This window comes from Thalassophryne amazonica, chromosome 17 (assembly GCF_902500255.1).
Source record: "Thalassophryne amazonica chromosome 17, fThaAma1.1, whole genome shotgun sequence".
Lineage (NCBI taxonomy): Eukaryota > Metazoa > Chordata > Actinopteri > Batrachoidiformes > Batrachoididae > Thalassophryne > Thalassophryne amazonica.
Window position 1 is genome coordinate 28270867 of NC_047119.1, and position 27420 is coordinate 28298286.

Below are 27420 nucleotides of genomic sequence, written 5' to 3' on the forward strand. Positions count from 1 at the left end.
TCTGCATCAGATGCTCAAAGCGCTTTACAATAATGCCTCACATTCACCCCGATGTCAGGGTGTTGCCATACAACGCACTCACTACATACAAGGAGCACTAGGGGTTTTAAGGACCTTGCTCAAGGGCCCTTAAAGATGTTCTGGTCAAGCTGGGATTTGAACCAAGGATCCTCTGGTCTCAAGTGCACCACTTAACCACTAGACCATCACCTACCCTCAGAAGGAGAAGGAGGAGTTTCTCTCTTTTAAGGAGAGAAACCTGTGCGTTTAACTCTACAGGGACCGTCACTTCTCATGACATTTTCGCCTGTTCAATGGTGATAAGAAGCAGATTACTGAGAGTGTCTTTAGCTTGCCCCATGCACAGATTGAAAAATGCTGAAATTCCCCTGTCAGGTTTCTTTCTGGCCATCCTATCAGCCTGTTTGTGGCATTTCCTAGCACTTTTGCCTTCAATTTAAGTCAATGATATGAGGGGACCCACAAACAAATGTCATGTAAAATGACAGTGCAGCAAATAAGTGCAAGAATCATCCAGTTGATGATACAAGAACCAAATTTGGTCTAAATAATTCTTTAAAAAAGAATAATAAGAATAAAGTTAAATGGAAGTGTTTCTGAATGGGTCTCTTTGCAAACCTAAATTGATTAAAATAAACAAATGCATAAAAAAACAACAACCAAAAACAGATATAATTAATTTTGAGCACCTGATTCTCTGACTTGTTAGACATGTATTTTTGTGCATTGGAATAATCTCATTTCGCCATTCCTGCTTCTGTCCAGCAGGAGGCAGTGTTAGCTTGTCTGCTTTTGGTGGCGTTTTATCCAGAAAGTCCTCAGAGACATCCCCATGTGGGTTGATGATCCTGATTGGCGTATGTCATTCCACCAATAATAAAGCATGGAACAGAGACTGAGTCTGGTGAATTTGATGGGACAATTGCTTAATTCTGTCATGTGACTTTTACATGACCGAATTCAGTCAGGCAACTCCAGAGGGTTAAAATATCTTATAATTTTACACTCTTACAAGGAGAAGTTTTAATCTGCCGAGGTGGAGATGGAGCCTGTTACCAAAGCACTGAATGCAGCCTTTTCCAATTGTTCAGTCACTGAGGAAGATACGATGACGTCATCAACAATCATTACTGCGATTGGTCAGTGGAGTCTAAATCTTTACCGTCGGCCAAATTTATATAGTGAAACTGTTAAATCATTTATATCACCCACCCGAGTTGAAGTCATTGTTTCATCTGTTCAACAGTCCATTCCAGAAGTTTCCAGTCTTCATGAACTAATGTGGGAGCAAAGCATATTTCATCACAGAACATCTATGTGTGCTACCCTTCCCTAGTTTAGCCTGCAAGCCAAGGCGGTTTACTTGGGGTGGCCACTGCTGTGCACAAGTAACTACTTGGAACCATAGCTAAGAGTCAGGTAAGCAGAGAGGACTAGTAAACCCTTACACCCCAAATGCTATCACAGGTTCTGCAGCATACACATTCTACAGCATGCATGTACACTTTTTAAAAACATACAATCCATCTAAAAAGCATGAAAATATTGTCTGAAGCTCATTTTTAGCCCCACCCCAGGTAGGTACAACATTGAAATAAACCAAGATTTTGCAAAAATAAATATTTCCAGGTGCCCTCTTGAAAATATGGTCGCCATGTTGAAAACTGTAGTGGCTAACACCTTTTCTGCAAAAAGCAGGCCAAGAAGTGACATTGTGCCAAATTTGGTGGTTGTATCACAAGATTCTTATGATTCCCACCAGCCTGAAAGAGGCTGCTGACCAACTGACACGCATCCTCACTACGATATTTAAAGTGTCTTACCATCAGTAAGTACCTAGTGACTGGTTAATAGCCAATGTAGTCCCCATCTTCAAAAAAGGAGACAAAGCTGTAGCTGAAAACAACTGACCAATTTTTCTGACTTCAATCTGCTGTAAGATTATGGAGCACATTCTGCAGCCACAAATAATGTGACACTTATGCCAACAATGTACTGAGTGACATGCAACATGGCTTCAGAAGATGAAGATCGTGCAAGAGCCAGCTACTGATGAGAGTAGATAACCTACAGCACACCCACGATAACAACAAACAAGTACATGCAATTCAGCCAGACTTCTCCAAAGCCTTTTATAAAGTACATCACAAAAGACTGTTACTGAAATTTACAGGCCATCACATCACTGACAAGTCACTCGGTTCATTCCTCCCAGTCAGAGACCAGAAGATAGTCCTGAATAGCAATTTTGTTTTATCAAAATATTTTTTTAAATGTCCAAACTTATCTGGCAACAACACCAAAACAAAATGCTTTCATAAAGTTAAACAAAAAATCCTGACATAAAATGTATGCTGAGCACAATTATTGGCACCATTTGATGAATTTACAGTAAATCATCATGTTCTCGAAAGCTGAGTCACTGTGCAAGAAAGAGACGAGTGAGGGATACCACCAAGAAACCCAAGACAACGCTGAAGAAGTGATAAGCTTCTGTGGATGTGCTTGGAGAAACTGTGTACACAGTGCACCTTTTGTAACAGTGATGGTTTACTGTAAAATCAAAGAGTGCCAATAAAACAATTTTTTGTTTCACTTTATCAAAGCTGCCAAATAATTTTGGACCTTTTTAAAAAATTTTTGATTGAACAAAATTACTTTCTTTGCATTATTTCTGAACATATTTTAAAGTGTGTACATAAAGTATAAAGAAAACAGAGACAGGCAGCAAGACAATAGTACAACAGAGAAACAAGATTAAAAAACAAAAAATATGCATGCATGTGTTAATTATTGCTACAGTTATTTGACAACTGCACAAAGTGCCAACACTTGTCACTCAGCTGCTGTTACGGCCACTTCTCATGCACACACGCACACATAAAACCAAGGAAATATTACTTGAGGCATATCTGGGGCAACCAATGACACGCTAACAAAAGCACTTCACAGGGTAACAAACGAGGCCTGATGAATCTGAGAATCCACTCACACAGTAGTCAAACAAATCAAACATCGTTATAATTCTAATTTCTGCAATTTCTAGAATGACGTACAATTATTAAAGGAAAATATTTTGTGAAAGTTTAAACATCACACCATTGGCATCACTGCACCTGTCCTGTGGCCACTAACAGTGGTGATTACGGATGGGTACTGATAAGATTTTATCGAATTCAATGCCATTATCAATTCTGCTTATCAATCCGATTCCTTATCGATTCCCTTATCGATACCTCTCGCAACAAGACAGGAGTCCCAGTTAGTAACTGTAATCCGGACAAAAGTGACTCATGATTTCACATATTCAGGGATGAAAGTGGTGAAAAACAAAAAAGCTGAAACCCAAAATTACCCCCAACACCACCTGCACGAAAATGTTTGAATTCCAGAAGCTCTGAAATGCAATCTGGGACTATTCCAGACGATAAACTGCAGTGAGTGCAGCATCCATTTAGGTGAGAAAAAAACCCCCAACTTTCCTTATTCAAATTCATTTCAGTAGTATTCTGTTCTTACTAGTATGCAGCAGTTTTCTAACTTGGCAGACAGTTCTGGAAGAAATCACTGAAGAAATTAACAAATTGAAAATATGGTTTGACCGAAACAAACTGTCATTAAACTTAAATAAGACAGGGATGAAATGGAGGTGTAAGAGTCACTAGGTGTTCGTTCACAGGAAACACTTATTTATTTGTGTGTGTGTGTATGTATGTATTTATTTATTTATGTTCATTGTTAGTTGGCTTTATATTTTCTGTTGTGTTTTTATTCAGGTTCTTTTTGTCTCTTTCTCTAAAATTGTATATAATCATTAGATTAGTTATTACTAAATAAGATCGTAAATGGTAAATGGACTGCATTTATATAGCGCTTTTCCATCTGCATCAGACGCTCAAAGCACTTTACAATTATGCCTCACATTCACCCCAATGTCAGGGTGCTGCCACACAAGGCGCTCACTACACACTGGGAGCAATAGGGGATTAAAGGCCTTGTCCAAGGGCCCTTAGTGATTTTCCAGTCAGGTGGGGATTTGAACCCATGATCTTCTGGACTCAAGCCCAACACCTTAACCACTAGACCATCACCTCCCCCCACTAGACCATCACCTCCCCAATTATTAATTATTACTATTATTGTTGTGCTTGCCATTGTTATTAATACATAAACAAAAATAAATGTAAAAAATATTACAATTTGTAATACATTTGACTTTTTTACAACAAACGCTTGACAGTTGCAACTGCTTAATGCTAACTTTAACATTGAAAATGCCATAGACATGCTAACGTGTTAGCATCGGTCCTGTTTTTAAGTTATAAAATACATCTATTAACTGTTTCAGAAGACCATAACAGCTCGTTTTAACATAAAAAAGGTAAATAATACTCACAGCTTCGATTGGTTCAAGGTTCAAAGCAAAGCCACACTGCAGAAAAGTTGATTACAGACCCACTGCAGGTCTGTAATCAATGTAGAGAAATTATAATTTTCCTGACAAACACCCCCAAAAACAACGGCCACTCTGAAGGACCGATAAGGGAATCAAGTAAGGGAATTAAGTAAAAAGGTTATTGATGTCGGTGGATCGAATCATTTCTTAACAATACCCAAAAGGAACCGGTTCTCGATACCCATCCCTAGTGGTGATAGTGGCCACCTGGATCCCAACATGGCTTCATGAGCAAATCAACAAAACCATGTATCTTTAGTTTATGTTATGGTTATTATGCATGTTAAAAGATGCCATCTTGGTCCAGAATAGGAAACTCAATGGTCGCACGTTGCAGCCAGGTGACCGGAACGTACGTGAATAGTTAAAGTAGTTGATAAAACGTTCTTGCCGCTACGGTTTCTGTATGACAATGTTGCTCTTTGTCCCACACATGGACTAATCACGTTCAGCTCGTCGGATCATCAGTTACTGAGCCGTTCAGCTATCATCAATGTTTGTGCAAGATGTCGGACTTGGGAGGTTGGACAAAGTTGGATGATCGGCCAACAGCACGCTGACTGTATGGGAACTATGCAAACGATGAGGAACTGTCAATACTGTAAGCAAAACAGAATATGAATGAATTAAGGTTGTCGTCGGGATTCGTTCACATTTTTCAACGGTTTGAAAATTCTGACAAAGCACCAGCTACAGGAACGAAGCTGGACGACAGTTATACAATATCTTCGAAAGTCAACGTTAAGTCCAGATTTCTTGTTTCGTTTTGGCTTTGGTATCCTTCGTTAGTGCCGTGTGACCGGGGCTTTAGGGGCATGTATCAGCGCTGTGTGTCATCTCAGCCACCACATCACAGAACTGCTTTATGTCCCAACTGAAAGCCACCTAGGAAGACCCAGCGGCTACCCCCCCCCCCCCCCCCCCCCAAAAAAAAAGCTTGTAACGGGAATGAATTGAAAAAAAAAAAAATTATGTGCAGCATGGAGCTGAAGCCTCAGACATCTTTAACTGTGCAATTAAAACTTTATTTGACTTTCTCAACATAAATCTACTCCTACGCGGACTGGTGTAGTTGCACACGCAACAACAGAGAATAGTTGCAATAATTTCATCCCGGTACTTTGAGGAGAATGTGCATGTACGTTTCAATGAAGAGGTGATAATCCACTAGACTCGTGTTTAAAAATGTAGTGGGACTGACAGAAGGACCTACTCGATGCCCCCCCACCCCCCCCCCCCAAAAAACCTCAAACAACTTGAATCAATCAAAATGTTCATATATATTTTTCATATGTTTTCAGACATTTGTTTACTCATATGAGCTGACTAAAAAGTGTGATGTCACTCCTTTAAAATTAACAGAACTTGTAAGGCATACAATCCCTTGGTTTCCAGACACAACACACCTGCTTAACCTAGTCATCAACTCGTGCTGTAGCTGTAATAAAAGTGCCTCCTTTGCAGGTGGTCAAGACTTGATGAAAGGTGTAAACACATGCTAATCAGCAAAGTGGAATCGAGCAAAGAATAGACATTAGTGTCAACAAGATGTCTTCTTTGTGCCATGCTGTGATGAAGGCAAAACACAATCTAACCAACATCAAGGTCAGGTCGTAAAAGATAAAGTGAGGAGGACCTGTTGAGAAAACACAGAATTAACAATGGAAGGTCAGAGAGTGGAGAGAGCAACTGTTGTCAAACCTTCATAGTCACTGTCTGCATGTGCGTGTAAATGAAGATGGAGACGTGGCCAGTGATAGCAAGGGCCAAGCCACCGAAGGCCTAACAGCTGGCCTGAAGGAGCCTAACTGAGGCGCCTGTTGTGTTGCTATGTATGCGTGCATGTGAGCACGCAAACACACACACACACACACACACACAACACATACCGACCCCCTCTTTCGATTTCCAGGACCCACAAGGATCATGGGAGGAGATTTGGTGTCTAGACTGTATAGATTCCACGAGTTCTAGCCAAGAAAGAGAGAATTACAGACTAAAATTGAAACTTGACACAGGCTGAATGCGGCTGCTGCAGAACAAACACAACCAGTGAATATGTGTGGTGCTAAAAAGACATGCTGGACCAACTGTCAGAATGTGAAGCACCCTGGGACTGGGAATAGATTGATCAAAAAAATAACAGGTTAATCAATAAGTTAAAAAAAATGTAATTAATCAAATATAAAAATCATTAGTTGGAGCCGAGTGTCACAGTGGCTGAGAGTTGTTTCAAAGCAACAAGGCTGTGGGATCACTTCCCATCTGGGTCCTTTCTGTGTGGAGCTTGCATGTTCGCCCCGTGTTCACATGGGCTCCCTCCGGGTGCTCCGGCTTCCTCCCACTTCCACAGACATGGTCGGTTAGATAAACTTGTTACTCTAAATTGACCGTAGGTCTGCATGCGTGTGTGAATGATTTTACTGATGCATTCTGATGTCTCGCTCTATTCTTCAACATCTATATTATAATAGCCAAGTGGCCACTGTGTGCGTGCGTGTGTGCATGGACATGTATGGCTTCAATTACAGAGAAACTGGGAAGAGCTGACATTTGCCGTTTGGTATGCTTATGTATTTTTGGTCAAGGATGAATGCTGCTAAAACGGAATGTTGATAGGACTAATATTTTTTAAGAAATTAGCAATATTAGCTAACAACAGTGACAATGGACATTGTGCTGCAATGCACCATGGGAGTTTGGAGTTTTAAATGTTGTTATAGGTTACCGTCATCTCATTTGAGGGTTGGCAATAAAGGATGAAAACAAAAGAGAATATGACACAATAATTCTACTTCCGGGGACAGCCCTGTTACCACCCAGTCACTCGTGTGTCCCCATCAGAAACACGGCACGTTCTCTGAGTTTTTGGGCAAATTACACGGTAAGCAAGGTGAAAATGCAAAGAAAAAGTGAAGATGCGATGAAAAGTGGACTTGTGTTGCGGTTTGTTATGACCCGAAGTTCAAACATCTCGTGGCGGTTGTGCAGGTGTTAATGAGAGGCCGCAGCTACTCTGTCACAAAACACAAAACCACCACCCACAGACAAAAGTAAGTGAGGACATTCTGATGCTTTGCAAGACTCTGCTTCCTCTGTCCTTACACCTAAATGTCCTGCCAGTAAGTGCCAACACCACAAACATACTAAGTGGATGCCGATTGTGTTCCTAAGCACCTCTCCTGTGACTCTATGATGAAGCCAATCTTGGTGACAAAAACATCTCCTTTCATTCTGCTCCTACATCCTGAAGCTATTTTGTTTCTTAATGTTTATTTGATTCAGAGCTAAACTAATTAAGCACCACACCTTTGCTAATTACGTTACATTCTGCTGGAGACTGGTTGACATTTTCCATATTCTGGACTTTGTCTTTTGGCAGGTAGTCAGCAAGAGGGTTGCTGTTTTGTTGTTGTCGTTGATGTCTAGATCTCAACCATGCATTATTTCATCTGAAATTATCACAGGTCAACTGACAAAGCAGTATACCAACCAAGTTACTACTAATTCATAACTTATTTATCTGTTTAGATCAGTTGCAACTATTTTCCAACCAAAATAAGTGCATGTTTTAATCATGTGCAATGTTACGGTTTAAACTGCAGGGAAAAACGCTTTCATCATAGCAACTGGACAACAGACAACAGTTTGCTTGGTTGTTTTAACAAGGTTAAATGCTTGTTTCGAACCCTAAAAATAAGCAGTTACTTATGGACATTGTGCAGATGCACTCACTTGCCCACACACTCACTCCATTAATCCTACACTTGACTTCCTAATCGCAGTCAAAAGTGTGACAGAATTCAAATAAAAATCATTGCCAATGCCAACCCTCCTCCCTCCACACACAAATTTATGTAATTCTTAAGTGTAATTTGTGTGTTTAGAGGACACTCAGTGAGCTGATCACCACACACAAAAAACAGCTGGAAATTTACTGTGAGCTCCATAAACTCACCACTTGTTCGTTCTTTACAATCTGATAGTTTGTCAGTGACATCACGCCTCCCGCTGCACTGCACACAGAAAGTGTTGAGCAGAGACAGGTCTTTGCTTGCCCTTCACTAGCTCTGCCTCTTTCCCATGCAGCTGCATACAGAGGTCTGAACCTGCCTGCTGAGGAGCAGCATGGAGCTGGCTACCCTCGTGGCAACTTGCTAGTCCTCACCAAGGAAAGAAGGGGGAGAAAAAAAATGCATGTAAAATCAAGTGCTGACACTGTCCTCCTCTTGCACTATGACTCACATTCCCTCTCACAGTCTGGCCTGTTCATCACAGGAGGAAGGGGGCAGAAAGGGAAAACAAATACACCCGGGTCACTGCCCTGTTGCCAAATTCAACCCATTTACTGGCAAAAGCTTTTATTCTGTTTTTCTGACCTTTTCTGTCCTAATCCCATCTTTGTTATGCAAGACTATAAGTTTCAGTGGAAAGCAGTCATCCACCCACATTTTGTAAACTTCTTAGTTATCTGTGTCTTGCTTGATTGCAAAAAATCACTTAAGACTTTTATAGCTTCATCTTTTGTGTGTCTGAAATAATGACAATCTTATATAAAGTTATACTGTTTGTCAATCATTACCTCCGCCAATGAAGTTGGGCGGAGGTAATGTTTTTGCCCATTTGTTTGTTTGTGAACAGCCTGTAACCCACAATTTTTCATATATCATTATGACATTTTTACAGAGGATTCATATCTTGATTGGCAAGAACTGATTAAATTTTCAAGGTCATAAGTCAAAGGACAAAGTCAAAAAAACTTGAACAATTGGAAGAATCCCTATCCTTTAACATTTAAGGAATTTTCAAAAAAGATCAAATTACTTTCAAATTTGAGAGTATCATGTAGGACGGTATCCTTTATCGACTGAAAGTTCTGTCGAGATGAGCTGCCCCGTCAAGTTGATATCCCCATAGCGCAAATCAACAGGTTACGTGTGCTGAGTTGAGCTCCGCACCATCTAACGACAATATTTTGCTTTAAAGACAGAGTGTACATGCAAGTCTTGACTTTTTTAAATTGAAAAGACACTTATTACTGTATTTGTATGTAAAGACAAAACTTACATGGGTTTTCTTCTATAGTGGAGCTCATCTCAACGGGTGACCATGTCTCATCGAAATGAGCTCCACTGCGCAACTGCGCATGCCCACCTCACCCGTCGAGTTGCGCTCAGCCACCGAAGAAAAGTAGAAAAACCGTGTAATTTTTGTCTTTACATAAAAATACAGTAATGTGTCTTTTCAATTTAAAAAAGTAAACACATGCATGTACACATGCTGTCTTTAAAGCAGAATATTGTCATTAGATGACGGGGAGCTCATCGTGATGGGAAGCTGCGCATGCGCAGTTGCACGGTAAAGACAGGTAGATACACTCGACGAGGGGGAACAGTTAAAGCCCAGGGTAGAGAGAACTGTGCATGCGTGCAGTTGCGTGGTGGATATCCTCTCGATGGATTTCATCTTGTTGTGACACCGGATTACAGATTTTGTCACCATTTAAATTTAACATTGAAAACTTTATGTATATTTTACATCATATCTTAATCAAACATGCCCCAATCACCCACATATTTGAAAGTGAGGTGCAGACTAGCACACACTATCACCTGACATTGTTTGATCTGGATCTGATCCAGACTGTGGATTTTGCGGACTTTTCAATTTAACATTGAAAAGTCCATTTGGTGTACATTTTGCATTATATCTCAATCAAAAGTGCCTCAATCACTCATTTTTCTGTTATGGATTTTTCTACACCACCAAAATTGAGTGGAGGTTCCAATTTTGTCTATCTTCTAGTTAGCAGTCAGAAACCATGTGCCAAAAAGCAATGACAGATTGTGCATAGCAGAGATAACCAATGTTCTGTGAAAATTATCTGAAAAAGATTTGAGAAACCGAAAAAGTTGAAGAAAAAACAACACAAAAAACCTGACAACACCACAAAAAAACCTTTGATTCAAGTGCATGAACTAATACATACTCCTGACATTTGATCACATTTAATTTAGTTTATGAAAAGCCACTTCTAACAGGGGTTTGAGCTAGATTTTTTTTCAAGGTACAAACTTGTGGAATTGGAAACTAGAGTTTGTGGAGGTTTGCGCTCTATCAGCTGTGCTCTAGTTAAGAAACAAACAGTATGGTTCTCTGTTAAGTCTGTTTAGTGCAGGCAGTTCTCAAAAACTGAATGACAGTGCAAGGAAGAGATTTGTGAGGAAAGCCACCAAGACACCAGTAAAAACTATGAAGGAGTTCTAGGTCTCAGTGGCTGTGATTGGAGATACTGGGCATAGTGAAACTTTTCTTTGTCAATTTAGTTCTTTTCACCAAACATTTAAAAAAATATATATAATTTCATAAATTTTAATATAGTTCATCTGGATTCTTTAGACAGACACACTGTGATGCATGTATGGTGGTTAACTAGTTCTTATACATAAGGTGTTGCTTTATATTAGGCTAAAAAAATAAAAGCTCCAGCAACCAAAAGCAACAACACAGAAAGAGCAAGAGAGTACACAAGAGGGCTGAAGTAACTGCTGATGTCACCACTGGTTTTTACAGGTTTTGCTGGAAACAGGACAAGGCAGCTGCTTTCTATGAATGACAAGCCTTTATGGCTATGTACTAAAAGCTGAGCAAACATCCCACACATTTGATTAATAACATTTTGACATAGATGGACAGACAGACAATTACCTTACAAACAATTGTATAAATATTTGTTCTTACCGTGCACAGCAAAAACATTACAGTGCTGGGTCCCATGGCGTGAAGACTCCTTCTTTCCACTCTTAATGAAGGCTTGTAGACTGGGTCTCCTCTGTTCCCCTATAAACTTCCCCGGCTGCTGCCCCATAAGGGCAGGATGCCAGGCCGCAGCCTGGACTGGCAAAGCTGGACTCAGTGGCTCACCGTCAAACAGTTGACCACCAGGTGCTGATGGGATTGGCTGAACACAGGAGCCCGTCTCCCTGTCTCCGTTTATCCTCTGCTGGAGTACGGAAGATGTGGGCCAATTCTGTATCTCCCTATTACTCCAATAGGTCTGTCTTTATTGTACATTAATAGAACGTGAGCACCTCAGTGGTCAAGGAACAGCATTTCACCAGAATCTGGGGGGTGAAACAATCGAGAATCACTGCAGAGGTCCTTAAAGGAAATGCGTTTAAAAAAGAAACTCTACATTCAAGGAGACTTACAAAAAAACACTTTTTAATCTTGACTGCAACAGATAATCGGTATAGCATTCTCAAAATTATTATAGTACCAGTTTCTAAACATAAGCAACAACTTACTGTAGTTAGAGAATCTTCCTTGTTACAGGTTTAAAAATCATAGCTCTGAAACTCAAGTTACGCAGGTTCTGAACTTCCAGACACAATGAACACATTTCACCATAACCACCGAACATATGAGCAGTTCTTAACAAGCGATGCGGCAAAGAGAATAAAAAAAGGGAAGCTTCTGCTTCTAGAGTCTCTGAGCAAGGCACATTTCCTTTATCATACCCACTCCCACACTGTGTCCAAGAAAGGCACATGACTGAAAAAAAACTTAAAAAAAAAAACTTAAAAAAAAAAGAAAAAAAAAAAAAGCGCAGTGTTTGAGGCAATCACCAGTAAATGCGTCAATCTTCCGAGCATATACAGCTATACAGCACTAAATGAAAATCATCACATAGCTGTATTTATAGCTTTAGTTCCCTTACAATCTTCCAAAAAAAAAAAAAAAAAAACTACAAAATTTACATGTGAAATGTAATTAGAAAGTACCTTAACGTCTGTGGTACATTGCAAAATTATAGTTCATTTTACTGTTTTACTGTTTGTATTTATTTGTGGGAAGGGGGGGAGGGAGATTCTGCAGCTAATGCGAATTCACTTTGTGAGATCTCGCAGGCGACATAAAGGAAGCATGTGCATGCAGGTTCCACATTTTTCCTGCAACTTGGAATTTCCTACTTTCAACTGGGAAAAAAATACATTTTTAGTTTAACAAAGGTGTGTTAGGTTATTAAAACCCCATCACAGCCGGAATCACACAGAATGGTGTCACATAAATTGGCGCAAATCTGAAAAGTGTCGGATTTCAGTTCCAAAACATTCTGACAGCCATCTGCGGAAGTCCACACAGTTGATCAAAATCGGCCGGCGGCCGTGAGTGTGACGCACATGTTCAAAACTCTCCGGGCGTGGTCAAGATGGGACACCTATACAGCTGCGGTCTGAACGCCATCTGACTGCAATTTACATATTCTGAAGGCGGCATAAACGGGATCCGAAACGATCTGAGTGCGGATGAGGAAACCTCAAGATGGACTGGGAATGGCAAAGCCTGCCAGCATGACCTGCACATGCCACTCATCCACTTATAATGTCCAGCTCCACTGCTCTCCCTCCCCCCCGGGCGTGCAAAGGAACTGTTGATCGTTGATATGTATGCGGCACGCAGCCATCCATGTGCAGGCGATGTGAACACAGCGCAAACAAACCAAAAGCACTGTGTCCACTGCGGGTCAATGTGTCGCACAGCGCACGGCGCTACAGATGTGGACAGGCTGTTGTATCTGTAATAGACCTTACAGTACAGATAATATTTTTCCCCATGAGCGACATAAATAATGTGAAATATTGTGCCCATCAGATCCGTGACACCACAGCGGCTGGCGGGCAGTTGCGCACGCTGTCACACCTCACGTCAGAGGCTCAGAGCTGAACAGATCTCACCACTGTAAAACAAATTATTAGTTGATCACATTTAATTCTGTTGGACATATGACATGGAACTGTTTCGCCATGACAACATATGAAACATGAATCTCACCTCCAGGAGCATTTCGCAGCACAGTGCGCCAGGAGCCAGGACCACACAGCCTGTGGTGGAATGCTGGAAACGACCCCAAACATAAATCTCATGGAATAATCCAACCAGAAATCACCATGTAAAGTTGTGTTGTGGGGGGGAGCAAATAAAGTTTGCTGCCACAAATATAGTGGGAAAGCTCACTGCAAACTTTTTAAAGCAAAGGTGTCCTTTGACTGTCAGCAAAGGTTCGCAGCAAAGTTTAGCTGGCAGTAAAACTGTCCACTGACAGCTGAGCACACACGCGCACACGTAGCGGCTTATTATGAAAACACACACACATCACACACTGACCGGTCATTTCCTAATGTCAGCACACACATGCATGCGAGGTCAGTGATTCTGGAGAAAAGAGGAAGAGTGAAGGAGTGACTGAATGGGAGTGGGTGACCGCAGGGATGGCGCGAGTCCGGTCCATACGTTGGTTGTTCTTTGATGTCCAGTACAGGTCCTGTGCAAAGGAAGGAACACAGCGCTCCGGTCTGTGTTTGCCATCCAGAAATTTGGAGATCAGGCAGTCTACAGCGCCTTTTATGCCCATCTGACAGCAGTCTGTGTCATCTACATGTCTTGGATGCGATCTGACAGGTGTGGACGAGGCAGTCTGTCTGCCTTCTGGCAGAGCTGGCCATGCCTCTTTTCCTCCCGACTGTGTCGGATTATGGCAATATTTGCTGCGTCGAGCATGGCTCTGGCACATTCTTACTATGTGTGACGGGAACTTTAGTCTTCCCGCTGTCATTTTGACAAAACAAGAACAATTCAACATCTTTGACTCTGGAACAGAAAATGCGTTGTGTCTTGTCACTGCATCTTCACTAATGTGGGTCAAAATCCTAAACGGTTTACAGACTATGTAAATTTTGATCATATTGGGTATATGACTGTTTATCTATATTTGAATAGTAACAAAACTGTAGACCCCCCCCACCCCACTCACACACCCACACACACACACACACTTTCTTATAACTTCAATGTTAAGACATCAAAAGCGACTACTACACCATTATTAATGATCAGGCATGCTACAGGTTGTAATCTTCCGGTTTGTGAGTCACATCCAACCCTTTGATCACCACTTTGATATCACTGGTCTTATGTTTTAACAGAATGCTGCTTGGCAACAAATTTTGAACATAATTGTGGTGTACCTACAACAACAGAAGGTGATGGTCTACGGCAGGGGTCACCAACTGTGTTCCTGGATCGCACCTGCCCTGCATGTTTTCTAACGCTCCATGTTCCACTCCCAGGTAATTAACTCTATCGGGTGTTCTCAGGCAATCAAAAGTTGGAAGACACCAATTAAAAAAAAAAAAAAAAATCAGGTGTGACTTGAGTAGGTAGATGTGGAAACACACAGGGCAGGTGCTCTCCAAGAACAGGGTTTGTGATCCCTGGTCTGTGGGTTAATAAGGTAGGCTTGAGATCAGAGAATCCTCGGTTCACATCCTTGTTAGATTGAAAAATCACTAAGGGCCCTTGGGCAAGAACCTTAATCCCTGCAGGTGTACAGCTGCGCATACCAACATCAGTATGTGATTGCGTGCATGAATGGGTGAATGTGAGGCATCACTGTAAAATGCTTTGAGCATCTGCTTCAGATGGAAAAAAGTGCTATTGTAATGCAGTTAATAATAATAATAATAATATGTTCCTCCTTCTGCAGGGCACCATGCTTATGAAAAAGTGATTATTTCCTACTCACTTTCCTATTTTCAACAAAAAAAAAAAAAACAACAACAACAACAACCTAATTTGAAACACTAGATCAAGAAACTTGAATACTAAAGACTACACAAGGATATTGTGAAAGTTCACACAGAGATGCATCAACAATATTAAATGGAATAGTTCTGACTGTGTTGAATGCTTGGTCTGCAAAGTAAAGGTCAAACAATAACAATGTCTATCGGATTCTATGACATGTAACATATGTTATCATGTAATGTGATAACTATGCATGACACATGGTGCAAACTACTCCTTTTAAAAACCCTATTACCTCAACCAATAATGTGCATTACTTTTTACCAAAGTTAGACCAACCTTAACTTTTGACCCTGTACAAACTGACACTGACCTTTGTCACTATTCTTGCTGTTTTTAAACCATAACTCCATCACATTCAGTCACAGATACTCCAAACTATACCTTTTTGGAATATTTATGATAAGACAAATAATGTGGTATAGTTTTCAATATGATTGGAACATCTTTTAATTATGACTCCTGTGTAATTCTTCAATTGACCCCTACCTGGCTGGCTGCCTATTGAAAATTCAAGTGGCCAATCGGTTTTTGAAAAGAGTAATGTCCAAGGAGTATTTGTGCCGTATTTGGTGCTTCTATGTCCGTTTGCAGGACTCCTCTGTAAATATTCTGTTATATGCAGCACTATTGCCCAAGGGCCTTTAGTAATTGTCTGGTCTGGCTGGAGTTTGAACCAAGGATCTTCTGGTCTTAAATCCAATGCTTAACCACTAGACCATCACCTCCCCTTTATTTAGATCCTCATTCTGATACCATGAGCATATAGCACCCTTCTAGAAATGGCAGCCAGCTTCGAGAATAAATAAATAAGTGAATCTGAGTTTGTCCCAGTTGGCACAGAACATACACCCTTGATGTGATGCATTCTGTTTTTGAAGTCGCTACTGATACACCGTATTCCACCACTTCATATGGTATCCAATAAGAAATCACTGCGATTACTGCGAGATAAAGAGGGAAACCATGGCATCAAAAGTGTACAGGAGGCAAGCGACAAATTTCAAGTTCGGGTTGTGCACAAATCATAACACTGGGTAGTTTAAATAATGTGTGCTGTATTAAAGCCAATTTGTGGTTTGCATATGGTATATGCATCAATAACAATGGCCTTCTGTTTTTTTAGCACTCAAGTAATTTTCTGTTTCTATCTAAGTATGTGCCTGGTGTTTTGAGTGGAAAGGAGCATGTCAGCATTCAGACATCTGAGACCAATGTTGCATATGCATAATACCTTATTCAGACAAGTTTGCATGCAGCAGGTCAGGAAAATAACTTATGTACAGTCAGAGAACACTGGGGGTTTGTGCTGCTTACCATAAAACCTACCACCATGTTTATAAAAAAAATACATAAAAACTAAATTCATGCAATTTTGACCTCTTTAAGTGCTCCACCACACTGAAGAAGGGAGATTAACTATCCCAAACAGAGACCAAAATTTCAAGTTTGCAGAGTAAATGTGTGAATAAGGAACTTACAGTCACAGAAACATTTCTTTTTCTGGTTAGTTGGCTGCAGGTAGCCATGGAGGCTAACGTTAGCCTTGGGCACATCGACAAGTCAACAGTTGGTTCTGACAGACCGCTAACACGCCGGTGGTGGTGGTAAACACTGCACTTTTAATCAGTCACCAAAAGACGTCTGGCCGCATAACTTAATGCTTTGTCAACTTATTCTTCCCAATCGAGAGCGTTCAATTAGTTTCAAACTTCCGCGTCCACTCTTGCCGTCTTGCGGAGTTTCTTCCCCTGTGGTACCCGCACTTCAACCGAGGAAACTCCGTCAGCCACAGACCGACGACGCTTCCTGCAACAAGCCCTTTCCCGTGTTTGGAGGCGCCGAGCACTTCGTTAGCGACCCCTCGGTTCGCGTAGTTATTCATCGCTCTCACGTGAAAACGCTCAGCAGTAAACTTTGGCCGAGTAGTAGCTCTGCGGCTGGGACGCCATACTTCCATACGCAAGGTGGTATACAGAAATATGTGGGTGGGGCGACGTGTGACGTCACCGTACGTGCGTGGGCTAGTACATGGCACGAAAGCGAGTTGGAACTGTGCAGAAGAATTTTTTTTTTTTTTTTTTTGAATAACAAATTGGAATTTTACCGTACAAAATGGGGTGGGTGCTGAAAAATTTCACACCAAACATTTTATAAAACAAAATCATGACAGTCAAGTATTTGGGATTAAGTTATATTTTCCCATTTTCAGAAGTTAAAAGTTTTACTTTTGTTTATGACGTCAGTTTTTGGCGCTATCCTGCTGCAAGTAAAATTTGACTTTGTAGTCAAATGACTGATGTTATGTCACACACACACACCGCCCCGTGTGAACGCATTCACCAGATTGGGGAGGGGGGCAGCCCTTTTTTCTGAATTAATGAGTTTATAACCCAATTAATTCAAAAAAGTTTTTGAAATAGGTGAACGTTACACTTCTGCAAGAATGAGACATTTTTGACTATAATTATCTTGACATCAATTTTACTCCATGTATTTTATTTATTTTTTTAACAATATGGCAAAGTCAGACATTTATCTTGCATGTAATTTTTTTACTTTGTTTTTATACTCAAAGTTGATCTCACATTTTGTAATCAAATGTCTAATTTTGGATTCAGCTGTCTTAAATTATGACAATAGAAAATTTGGATATTTTTCAAAAATATATCCACTGTCCCTCACAAAATTGAGCAATTATTCTGCATCATTTGAATCCTTGGAAGTAAAAGCAATTGAAAACAGCGAAGCACAATCATTGAATGTCAAAATTTTAACTGCACTGGAATCATCTCATTGGAAAATTTTTCTTTTTAATGTTCTGTTTAGGTTACTCCAGTCTCTGCTCTGTAACTCACAAGTATTGTAAATAAATGCAAGTTTGTCAAATTAGAATACTTTGAGTGTTTGTGTCTTAAATCTCTATTGTACTTGCAGATCCAAACATTTATGTGCTACTATAGGACAATAAATGACAGTACCATTTTAATTTGTGACTTTAGTTTACTATATTTCCCATCCAGAGATGGGAGTTGTGTTCGTGTTGGCGATCCTCCTGTCCTGTGCGCCAATAGCATTTCTTGTATCCGTGTCTGTGAATTGTTCTGTGAACTGTTCTGTAATTTATGTTTTGTAGCATGGCCCAAGCAGAGGGTCACCCCTTTGAGTCTGGTCTGCTTGAGATTTCTTCCTCAGAGGGAGTTTTTCCTTACCACTGTTGCTCTGGGGGTTAGTAAGGTTAGACCGTACCTGTGTGAATCGCTTTGAGGCAACTCTGTTGTGATTTCGCGCTATATAAATGAAAATAAATTGAAATTGAACAATAAGTACACAATATGCAATAGTAGCAAACATTTTTAAAAGACAAATATATACAAATCTTTTGTAATCTCCCTCATTTCCAGATTATTCATCAAGGATACAGTCAAAAACTGAAAACAATAGAAACAACAAACAATAGAAAGTTTATTACATAAAACTGTTTGTACACAAAGACACATTATGAAGAATCATCCTCTGTGAAAATGTAAGAAAAACTAAAGAACAATGTTCTTTTTATCACCAATGATCAACAATCCCTTCAAACTCTGTAAGTGTCCATCAGATTGAGAATGGGCTAAATTTTATTTATTTTTATATGAGCCACTTTAGCCCCAGGCAGGTGATCAATCTGGTTGCTGATGTGATTCTGCTTCCTTAACGTGGAGAACAATAGTTCTCTAACCCTCCTGTTCCACCAGCTTCTGCTGTGTCAACATTATAATCTCTTCCATCACTTCTGGCTTCAAGATGTCCTTGACCTACAGAACGAAGAGACACAGTGAGAACTTAACAGTAATTCAAATCCCCAAAATATATTATCAATCTACTCAAGAGCTGACAAATAATTCACCATTAAGCAAATGACATGACTTTAATGCAACAGCTGCACAGAATTACTGGATTAGAAACACTGTCAGTTACTGCAAAGTATACCTTATCTTAATGACTATATATAAATTGTGCTAAAACATGGCCAGATTTTGCTGTCATAATTCTGTTAACATTGAATTTTGCATTTAACTGACATAAAGATAACGACAGATCAGGAACATACTGGGGCTGTCCACACTGGTGTGCCACCTTGAAACCTTCTACCGAATACAATATTTGCCATTGATAAAACCTAAATGACCAGAATATATTAAGCCACAAATAAAATAACAGAAACTGTGTTTTTACTGTTTTAGATTTTGTGAAAATAAGAATAAATCTCAGGCAGAAATGTTAAAAATGTCCTAAACAAACCACGACAGATCAGAAACATCTATCCCCAATTAATGAAAACTATCAAAGCTCAGAAATGTGATCCTTTCAAATATCAAGACAGAAGCTCCAGATTTCAACTATGGCCAGCAGATGGCACTGAATGAATAGTTGAAGAGAGGTATTTGTTCAGCTGCCCATTATTTTTTTTTGCCGATGATATGGCTTTCCACTTGTGGAAAAAGACAGTATGATTTCAAAATGATCACACACTCTTACAAACCAGACTGAATGTCAACTAAGCACATCAAATCTGGCCCAAGCGGTTCTTACCTGATGCAGAAGCGACGACTCGTAGCAGTAGAGAATGCTGGTGTCATACAGGAGCACCTTGTGTGCAGCCAAAGCCAGCAGACAGTTTCTCAAACGTGAAATCACTTCTCGATCTGACAGGACGACAGGCTGATGGAACACAGACAAATCACGCACATATATGTTCAAAATGATGACAGAATTTATCAGAATTTGGACACAAGATACACAAAACTATTGGGTGTCTCCAAACTAGACTAACATTTGCCATTTATTCTTTTTCCACCTTCTAATAACTGCATGTTAGTAATGCACGTCTTTCACACTCAAACAGGATGGGTGTAATTCTCAGTTTTTGTGTGTGTGTTACATGCCCACCTCCAGATTGGTGTAAAAGCCCCCGGTGTCGTCCTCTTCCTCCTGCTGTGTCGGCGTGGGATACAGCCACACAAAGCCGTTATTGCCGAGGATGATGGATGCACCACATGGCAGGTTGTGGAAATGAGTCTTCTGTCTCTTAATAAGTGAAGGGGAAAACTGAACCAGCACCCCCTGTCCCAGCTGATGGAGAGAAAAATAGACAAACAAGCAATAATATTATATTTCATGAATAAATTTCAGCAAAATACACACTTTTCAAGAGGGTCACAGTAACAAATTACCCATCTGGCACTGATGGATATTATTTCAATACTTTTTAATCGCTTCCAGCTCAGGGCATTACAACTGATTTAACCCCTCTTTTTTATGACTACGCTATTATCTCCACCAAAGAGATAATATTTGGCTCTGTTCTCACTTGCATCTGTATTTTGGCTGCTTATTCCTCGGCATGCGCCCTGTAAAACACACTCAGTGAACAGACAGAAAGGCATTCAGCCCTTCCACATTAATATAAATCAAAAACAACACATGTAAAATTGTCTTGTTTGTCTCCAAATTTAAAAGGGTACATCGGGAGGATAAACTGATTAAAAGTTGGTGAACTTTGATGCACCAGTGTGTTAGAAAAAGCAAGTTTGTTTTTCTTTTGTAACACACGATATGGCTGTCTGCCACCTGCTGGACATGTCTGGGCATGTTGCAGGGAATAATGTGATCACATAAACGGTGGAAACTGAGAATGTGCTGATTTAAAGTTACATGTCATGTACGCTGAAAGGTTTGGGGGGGGAGGGGTGGTATGTGTGTTCCTCAAGCTCTGGTCCTCTACCAGAGGCCTGGGAGTTTGAGGGTTTGGCACAGTATCTTAGCTGTTCCTAGGACTGCACTCTTCTTTACAGAGACCTCTGATGTTGTGCCTGGATTCTGCTGGAGCCATTCTTCTAATTTGGGGGGTTACAGCTCCTTGTGCTATTACCACTGGGACCACATTGGACTTCACCTTCCACATCTGTTCCAGTTGCTCCTTCAGCCCTTGGCACTTCTTGATTTTCTCCTGCTCCTTCTTTCTGATGTTGGTGTCATCTGGGATTGCCACATGTATCACAACTGCAGTTTTCTTTCCTTTGTCAACCATCACTATGTCTGGTTGGTTAGCTCAGCAGCTGCTTGCTTGTCTGTCTGGAATTTGAAGTTCCACAGGACCTTAGCCCATAGCCATGTTTATATATATATATATATATATATATATATATATATATATATATATATATATATATATATATATATATATATATATATATATATATATATATATATATATATATATATATATATATCCTGCTTGCCCTGGGGTGGGTTTGATTCAGATACTGAAAACTTCATCTTCTCCAACAAAGCTGTCACCTCCCACCTATCTCAACTTCCAGACAACTGATAGGGTGCAACTAAAGCTGCCTCAAGAAGAGCCAGCTCATTTACAGCACCTCATGGTACAACACGTTTCTTGTCTGTCCATTTGGTGCAAAGAGGAAGACCTTCTCAGGGATTCCAGTTCGTGAGACTGCCACCTAGAACATGCCATGTGAAAACTAATGTCTTTGAGAGTCTGTCCCTGAGCCTTGTTGATGGTCATGGCAAAGCATGGCTTGACAGGAAACTGAAACCTTCTGAACTGGAAAGGTAAATATGATGGAATCAATGGTATTCGAGGGAGGAGGACGACTTCACCTTTGTACAGGCCACAGGAAATGGCTACTTCAGTGATGTTCTGGTTATGAACAAAGGTGCTCAATAACTTATGTCACCCCCATATGTCAAAGTATAAGTGCGCCAGGTTTTGTTCAATTCCCGAGGTGCCGTTTGGACAGGAGAGGGACACACACACACACACACACACTTGTTTCTTAGTATAGAGAGATGTGTGAAAGTAAACTCAGAATACAAATGCTAGCCATTTAAATGAAACATGAACTTGCTGACCTCACATTCGAGCACCTTCTGACATGTAACAGCTATGAGATTATACCACTTAAGTCATTTTCTTTTCCTAAGTGAATTGGACAAAAAAAAAAAACAACTGTTTTTAGAGGTAGAATTATGCAAAACATCCTTAAAATGCTGCGCATCCCTTTCAAAGCTGCTCTTTGTTGCCACTGTCCACTGTGTCCAAGTAAGTATTGCACAAATTCAAACTTCTCCTAGTCATCCAAAACAAACTGAGTCACAAGTTGAAAGTACAACCACATTTTTTTTTTGGGCACGTTTCATTGTTATTACTTACTTTTCCATACTTTAAGTTACGGATGTGAAGTGATAAAGCCCCGTCTGAAAAGACAGACTGCACCTCTGCCTAATAAGCAGCAGAGAACAGAAGTAAAACAAGAAATGTAAGAGACAAACAGCAAGCCTGAAAAAGTGGACTGAAAAGTTATAGCAAAATAGTATTGGAGGAAAAAGGGTACACTGATCAGATCGCCTTCCTGAAGGTACTCTCTCATCGTGAACTCGTCTTCAACTGATTTTCTTCTCTGAAAAGAAAATGAAATGATATTGATACACAACAAACAAGAGTTGGCCATCCATAAATTTCCCCACAAAAATCCACTTCTAAGACATTCAAGATCATATTGCAGGTAAACTACAGTATGTGTGTATCACCGAAACATGGGTGCATTTCGCCAACTCACCCGCTCGCCTCCAGGCAAATTGACAGAGGACAACAACAGAACAGAGTCCAGACGCGAGTTTGTCTCCACCTTCCACCGTTTCTGCTGCACCTACATAACAAGACACAATCGTGAATTTAAAGATTGTTGAAATTTTACTTTTTGAGATGTCTGACACTCTGGAATACCGACAGCTACAGTACTGTACCTCTGTAATCCGGCCAACGACTACATCCCCAACCTCACCGTTGTATCTACATTTCAAACGAGCAACAAAACAAGTTTATAATTGCAGTTTATGAACACTTCCCCACTACGAAGCAGAATAAGAATGCTATAAACTCATAGTCAGGTCCATAAGTAGCTGGACAGTGACACACATTTCATAATTGCGCCTGTAAACATGACACCAGTGAAAATGAAATCAAACAAGATGTTTGTAGTTTAGATTTTCAGCTTTAATTCAAGGCATCTAACAAACATATTGCATCAACCATTTAAGACTTACAGACTTTTTCCATACACAGAGTCCCTCCACTTTCAGAGGCCATAATATGACCAAACTAAATATAAGAATTATTGTTCTTATAAATCATCAATTTTCTTTAACACAGGGGATGGACACAAGAACATTTCAAGTCCATTAAATGCATCTTGGACTTAATTTTCATCAATCATTAAGAAATGCAAACAGCATGACACTATGGTAAATTTGTGTGGCGTGCGCAATTCTCAAAAACTGAGTTACTCTGCAAGAAAGAAGCCAGTGAACGAAGCCACCAAGACACCCGTGGTACCTCTGAAGGCTTTGCATATATCCTTCTGTAGCTGTGACAGGAGAAACTGCATCGTGCAACTTTTGTCTGTTACATCACTAGATATAAAACTGCATGGTTCAGTCAAATAAGACATTAAATTTAAGCAGCAGTTTGCCATAAGGCACATGGGAAATGTGAGCCTAGATATGATCAGTTTTCTTGTATTAAAATCCTTAATACTTCAGTCCACCATAAATCTGCACAATCACATGTATGTCCACTCACAGCCACAGAAACCTAGAACTTCAAGCCTTGTCACGGATGTCTTGGTGGCTTCCCATGCCAAGTCTCCTTCGTGCACTTCCACTCAGTTTTTGAGAGCTGCCTACTCCAGAAAGACTTATTACACATTGTTATAGTGTTTGTATTACACAATGACTGATATAAATTTATTCCAAGACATTTTCAGTGAACAGGAAATGTTCATGTATCCATCCCCGGACTTGTCAAAGAAAACACACTGTAAAAATGATGATGAGTTGCAACTATAAGTAACTATAAGTTTTAGAATTAGTTTACCCGATTACTTATGAGGTCTGAAAATAGAAGAACTGTGTATAAAAATTGCCTTAAGCCCCAAATGGTTATTGCAATGTTTGTTAAACCCCTTGAATTAAAGCTGACAGTCTGAACTACAAGAACATCTTGATGGTTTCATTTCAACTCCATTGTGATGGTGTACAGAAGCACAATTACAAAAATTCTGCCAGTTCAAATACTTACACAACTGATTGTAACGTAAGCTTACTTTATCAACACTTGCTAGTTGTAAGCATGACTGGCATAACATGCCCACCTGGTTTTAAGAGGTCGGACACAGATTAGCTTGTCTACTCGCTGCACCTCTCCAGCGACAGAAGCAGTCAGCTTTTCATCATCAACATAGGTTCCATGACCCCTGGGGATAAATTATCAAACACATGGTAAAGAATGTGCTGGTGTAGCTATGATAAGGACAACATAGTTCTTACTTTATGCTTCAACAGCAGATCCTTCATAGGAAATATATACAGCAGCTTAAACTAGGAGAATAAAAAACAAAACAAAAAAACAAACTGTGTCTTGATGGATTTACGCGCAGAAAACACCCATTTACACAGAGATATTTAGATTTGGACTGCCATCTACACACCTCATGATGTGCTTGCTTCCACTTTCTTCAATAAGACGAACTTTCATTGAATGAATGAAAACAGCCAAGATTATATAATGCTTGTTGACCCTCCAGGACGGTGATCTCAAATCAGATTACCCAAAGGGTCAATGCTCACTGGCCAGCATATACTGCCTATACTGGTCACAGAAAAGCACCAAACTGGTGGTGACGGAAGCCCGTAATGTCATTTGTGCATTTCACCAGAACTGCCATAATTTCAATTCCAAGCATTAACTGCTGTGTGTCCTGATGATGACTGTTATGTCTTCATCCAACTTTCTGTGAAAGAGTGCCAAAAATTATTTTTTCTCCTCACCAGTGATCAGGTGCAACCAGTACCAACTGCATTTCTAATGGAAACCATGTCTGGCAACTTAGTCACAAACTGCTGTGTGCTCCACTATGATGTCCAAAATGTGGGAAGGTGAAAACTTTCGGTACCTACCTCATAAAGCCAGTGTTTGACGTGATCACATCGCCTGGGACAACGAGATTTTTGGAGTCAAAAGCAGAAGATGATATCGACACTGGTTTTCTAACAGTTGGTAATCTCAAGTCTGCCGCCATGCTGCCGCCAAACTACCGCTTCTTCTTCTTCTTCTTCTACTTCTACTTCTACGCCTATTTACGTCGCCATTTCTGATAGCTGCAAAACAACTTGGGTGCTTTACCGCCACCTTCTGGTATGTTTTATAACAGTTTTTTCCCCTGAATTTGTAGTTCATTTCACTCACTCAGCCTATCCCAGTTCATTTCTTCAAACATAATTTGCTTTTTGTTTTATTTAAGATGAACTAAAAAGTCAAACGCCAGAATTCAAAATTAAGTGATTTTTTTGTCAATGAATAAAAGAACACTATCGAAATGAAATTTCTTCAAACAATTTTAAAAAATCTTACAGTAATATACACTGAACAAAAATATAAACGCAGCACTTTTGTTTTTGCTGCCATTTTTATGAGATGAACTCAATGATCTAAAACATTTTCTATATACACAAAAAGCCTATTTCTCTCAAATATTGTTCACAAATCTGTCAAAATCTGTCAGTGAGCACTTCTCCTTTGCTGAGATAATCCATCCCACCTCACAGGTGTGGCATATGAAGATGCTGATTAGACAGCATGGTTTTTGTACAGGTGGAGAAAATCACAGTTATCTTCAGTGCTGTCAAACTGTCTTCTTGTCTGCATCACCACCTCCAGGCCATACAACATAGCTGATCTCACTTTCATCTTCTAAACTTCTAAATTTTCCCTTTCACAGATACTTTTCTCTCATAATTCCCTCCTGCCACTGCTCTCCAACCACCCTGCCTACACTCTCTTCTTCCCCTCTCGTTCACACACCCCATTTCTTTGAACAGTTGACTGCAAGTATTGAAACTCATTCACCTTGACGACAGTTACTTCTTGCAATTACAGCATTCCATTGTGTTGCCTGTAATTAATGCACATGCACTCTGTCCTACATGGACTTTCCTTCCCCTTCTCTCCAGTGCATATCCTCACCTCTCATTCAGGCACATGTTCTCTGTCTTTCTCCAATACTGACTTTCATTCCCCTTCTCTTCAGTGCGTACCACCACCTCTCATTCAGGCACATGTACTTCATCTAGCTCCTATATCGACTTTCATTCCCCTTCTTTCCAGTGCATATCCCCACCTCTCATTCAGGCACATGTCCTCTGTCTTTCTCCAATACTGACTTTCATTCCCCTTCTTTCCAGTGCATATCCCCACCTCTCATTCAGGCACATGTCCTCTGTCTTTCTCCAATACTGACTTTCATTCCCCTTCTTTCCAGTGCATATCCCCACCTCTCATTCAGGCACATGTACACCGTCTTGCTGCTATGCCGACTTTCTTTCCCCTTATCTCTACTATGTATCTCCACCTCTCCAGGCTCAACTCAACCTGCTCCCTACTGTCATGTCAGATCATATCACTGGCAAACGTCACAGTCCTTATGTGCACTGTCGAAATGAAAAAGTAAACAAATGTGCATGGTATAAAATAAAACCGGAACACAAATTTTACACACAATAGCAGTGCTACAAGCAGTGGATTTAAACTAAATGGAGTTTCTCTCTATTTGGCCAACAAAATTATACTTCATATCTTATAGTTCTCCAACAATCCAACAATCCACATTCCTTCCAGTGAGGAAAGAATGTTCTTGAAGTTTTATCCATTCCCAGCATGCTTCTTCTGTGACATCATTACATGCAATATTCATTACAGCAAGTAATGTCATTTGATCTTGTGGTCTGTGGTCATATATACTTTCCACCTTGAGGCAGAAAAGAATTCTTCAGTGGGATTCAAGAATGGAGAGTTTGGTGGAATGAAGTCCTTCAGTGCTGTGCAGAAAGAAAACCACAATATGGGAATTGCTGATACATTTTTTTTTAATTAAGTTGCATTTGAGAATTGACTCAATGTGACTAAGAAAAACTGTCAGCAGATTAAGAAAACTTTACTGTCAGGTTAAGAGATAGAGTTGTAGGGGGTTGTAGCCAGAGGCTACTGATTGAATAGCTAAAAAAAAATGGTCTGAATGTATGTGCATCTGAAACCAAATACACAATCAATCAATCAATCAAACAAATATATATATATATATGTGTGTGTGTGTGTGTGTGTGTGTGTGTGTGTGTGTGTGTGTGTGTGTGTGTGTGTGTGTGTGTGTGAAAGTTTTATCATGAAAATCTAC

At 40.1% G+C, this 27420-nt stretch overlaps 2 protein-coding genes across 3 annotated transcripts in view; both read right to left on the bottom strand.

Annotated features, from left to right (window-relative positions):
- Nucleotides 1–17104, bottom strand: part of abl1 (c-abl oncogene 1, non-receptor tyrosine kinase) — a 66812-nt gene extending 49708 nt beyond the window's left edge. For both annotated transcript variants that reach the window (XM_034191643.1, XM_034191642.1), the window contains exons 1-2: nt 16606–17104; nt 11219–11601 (exon numbers count right to left, since the gene is read on the bottom strand). In XM_034191643.1, coding sequence (XP_034047534.1) covers nt 11219–11345 — 127 coding nt within the window. In that variant the 5' untranslated portion in view covers nt 11346–11601; nt 16606–17104. The remainder of the gene's footprint in view (nt 1–11218; nt 11602–16605) is intronic.
- Nucleotides 17105–18575: 1471 nt separating this feature from the next.
- Nucleotides 18576–25338, bottom strand: exosc2 (exosome component 2). Its single transcript, XM_034192829.1, has 9 exons — nt 25151–25338; nt 24346–24447; nt 22940–22985; nt 22753–22842; nt 22528–22593; nt 22347–22415; nt 20060–20242; nt 19703–19831; nt 18576–18924 (listed from the first exon to the last, which is right to left on the bottom strand). The coding sequence occupies exons 1-9, from the start codon at nt 25270–25272 to the stop codon at nt 18844–18846; spliced, it is 888 nt and encodes a 295-aa protein (XP_034048720.1). The 5' UTR covers nt 25273–25338; the 3' UTR covers nt 18576–18843.
- Nucleotides 25339–27420: the final 2082 nt, after the last annotated feature.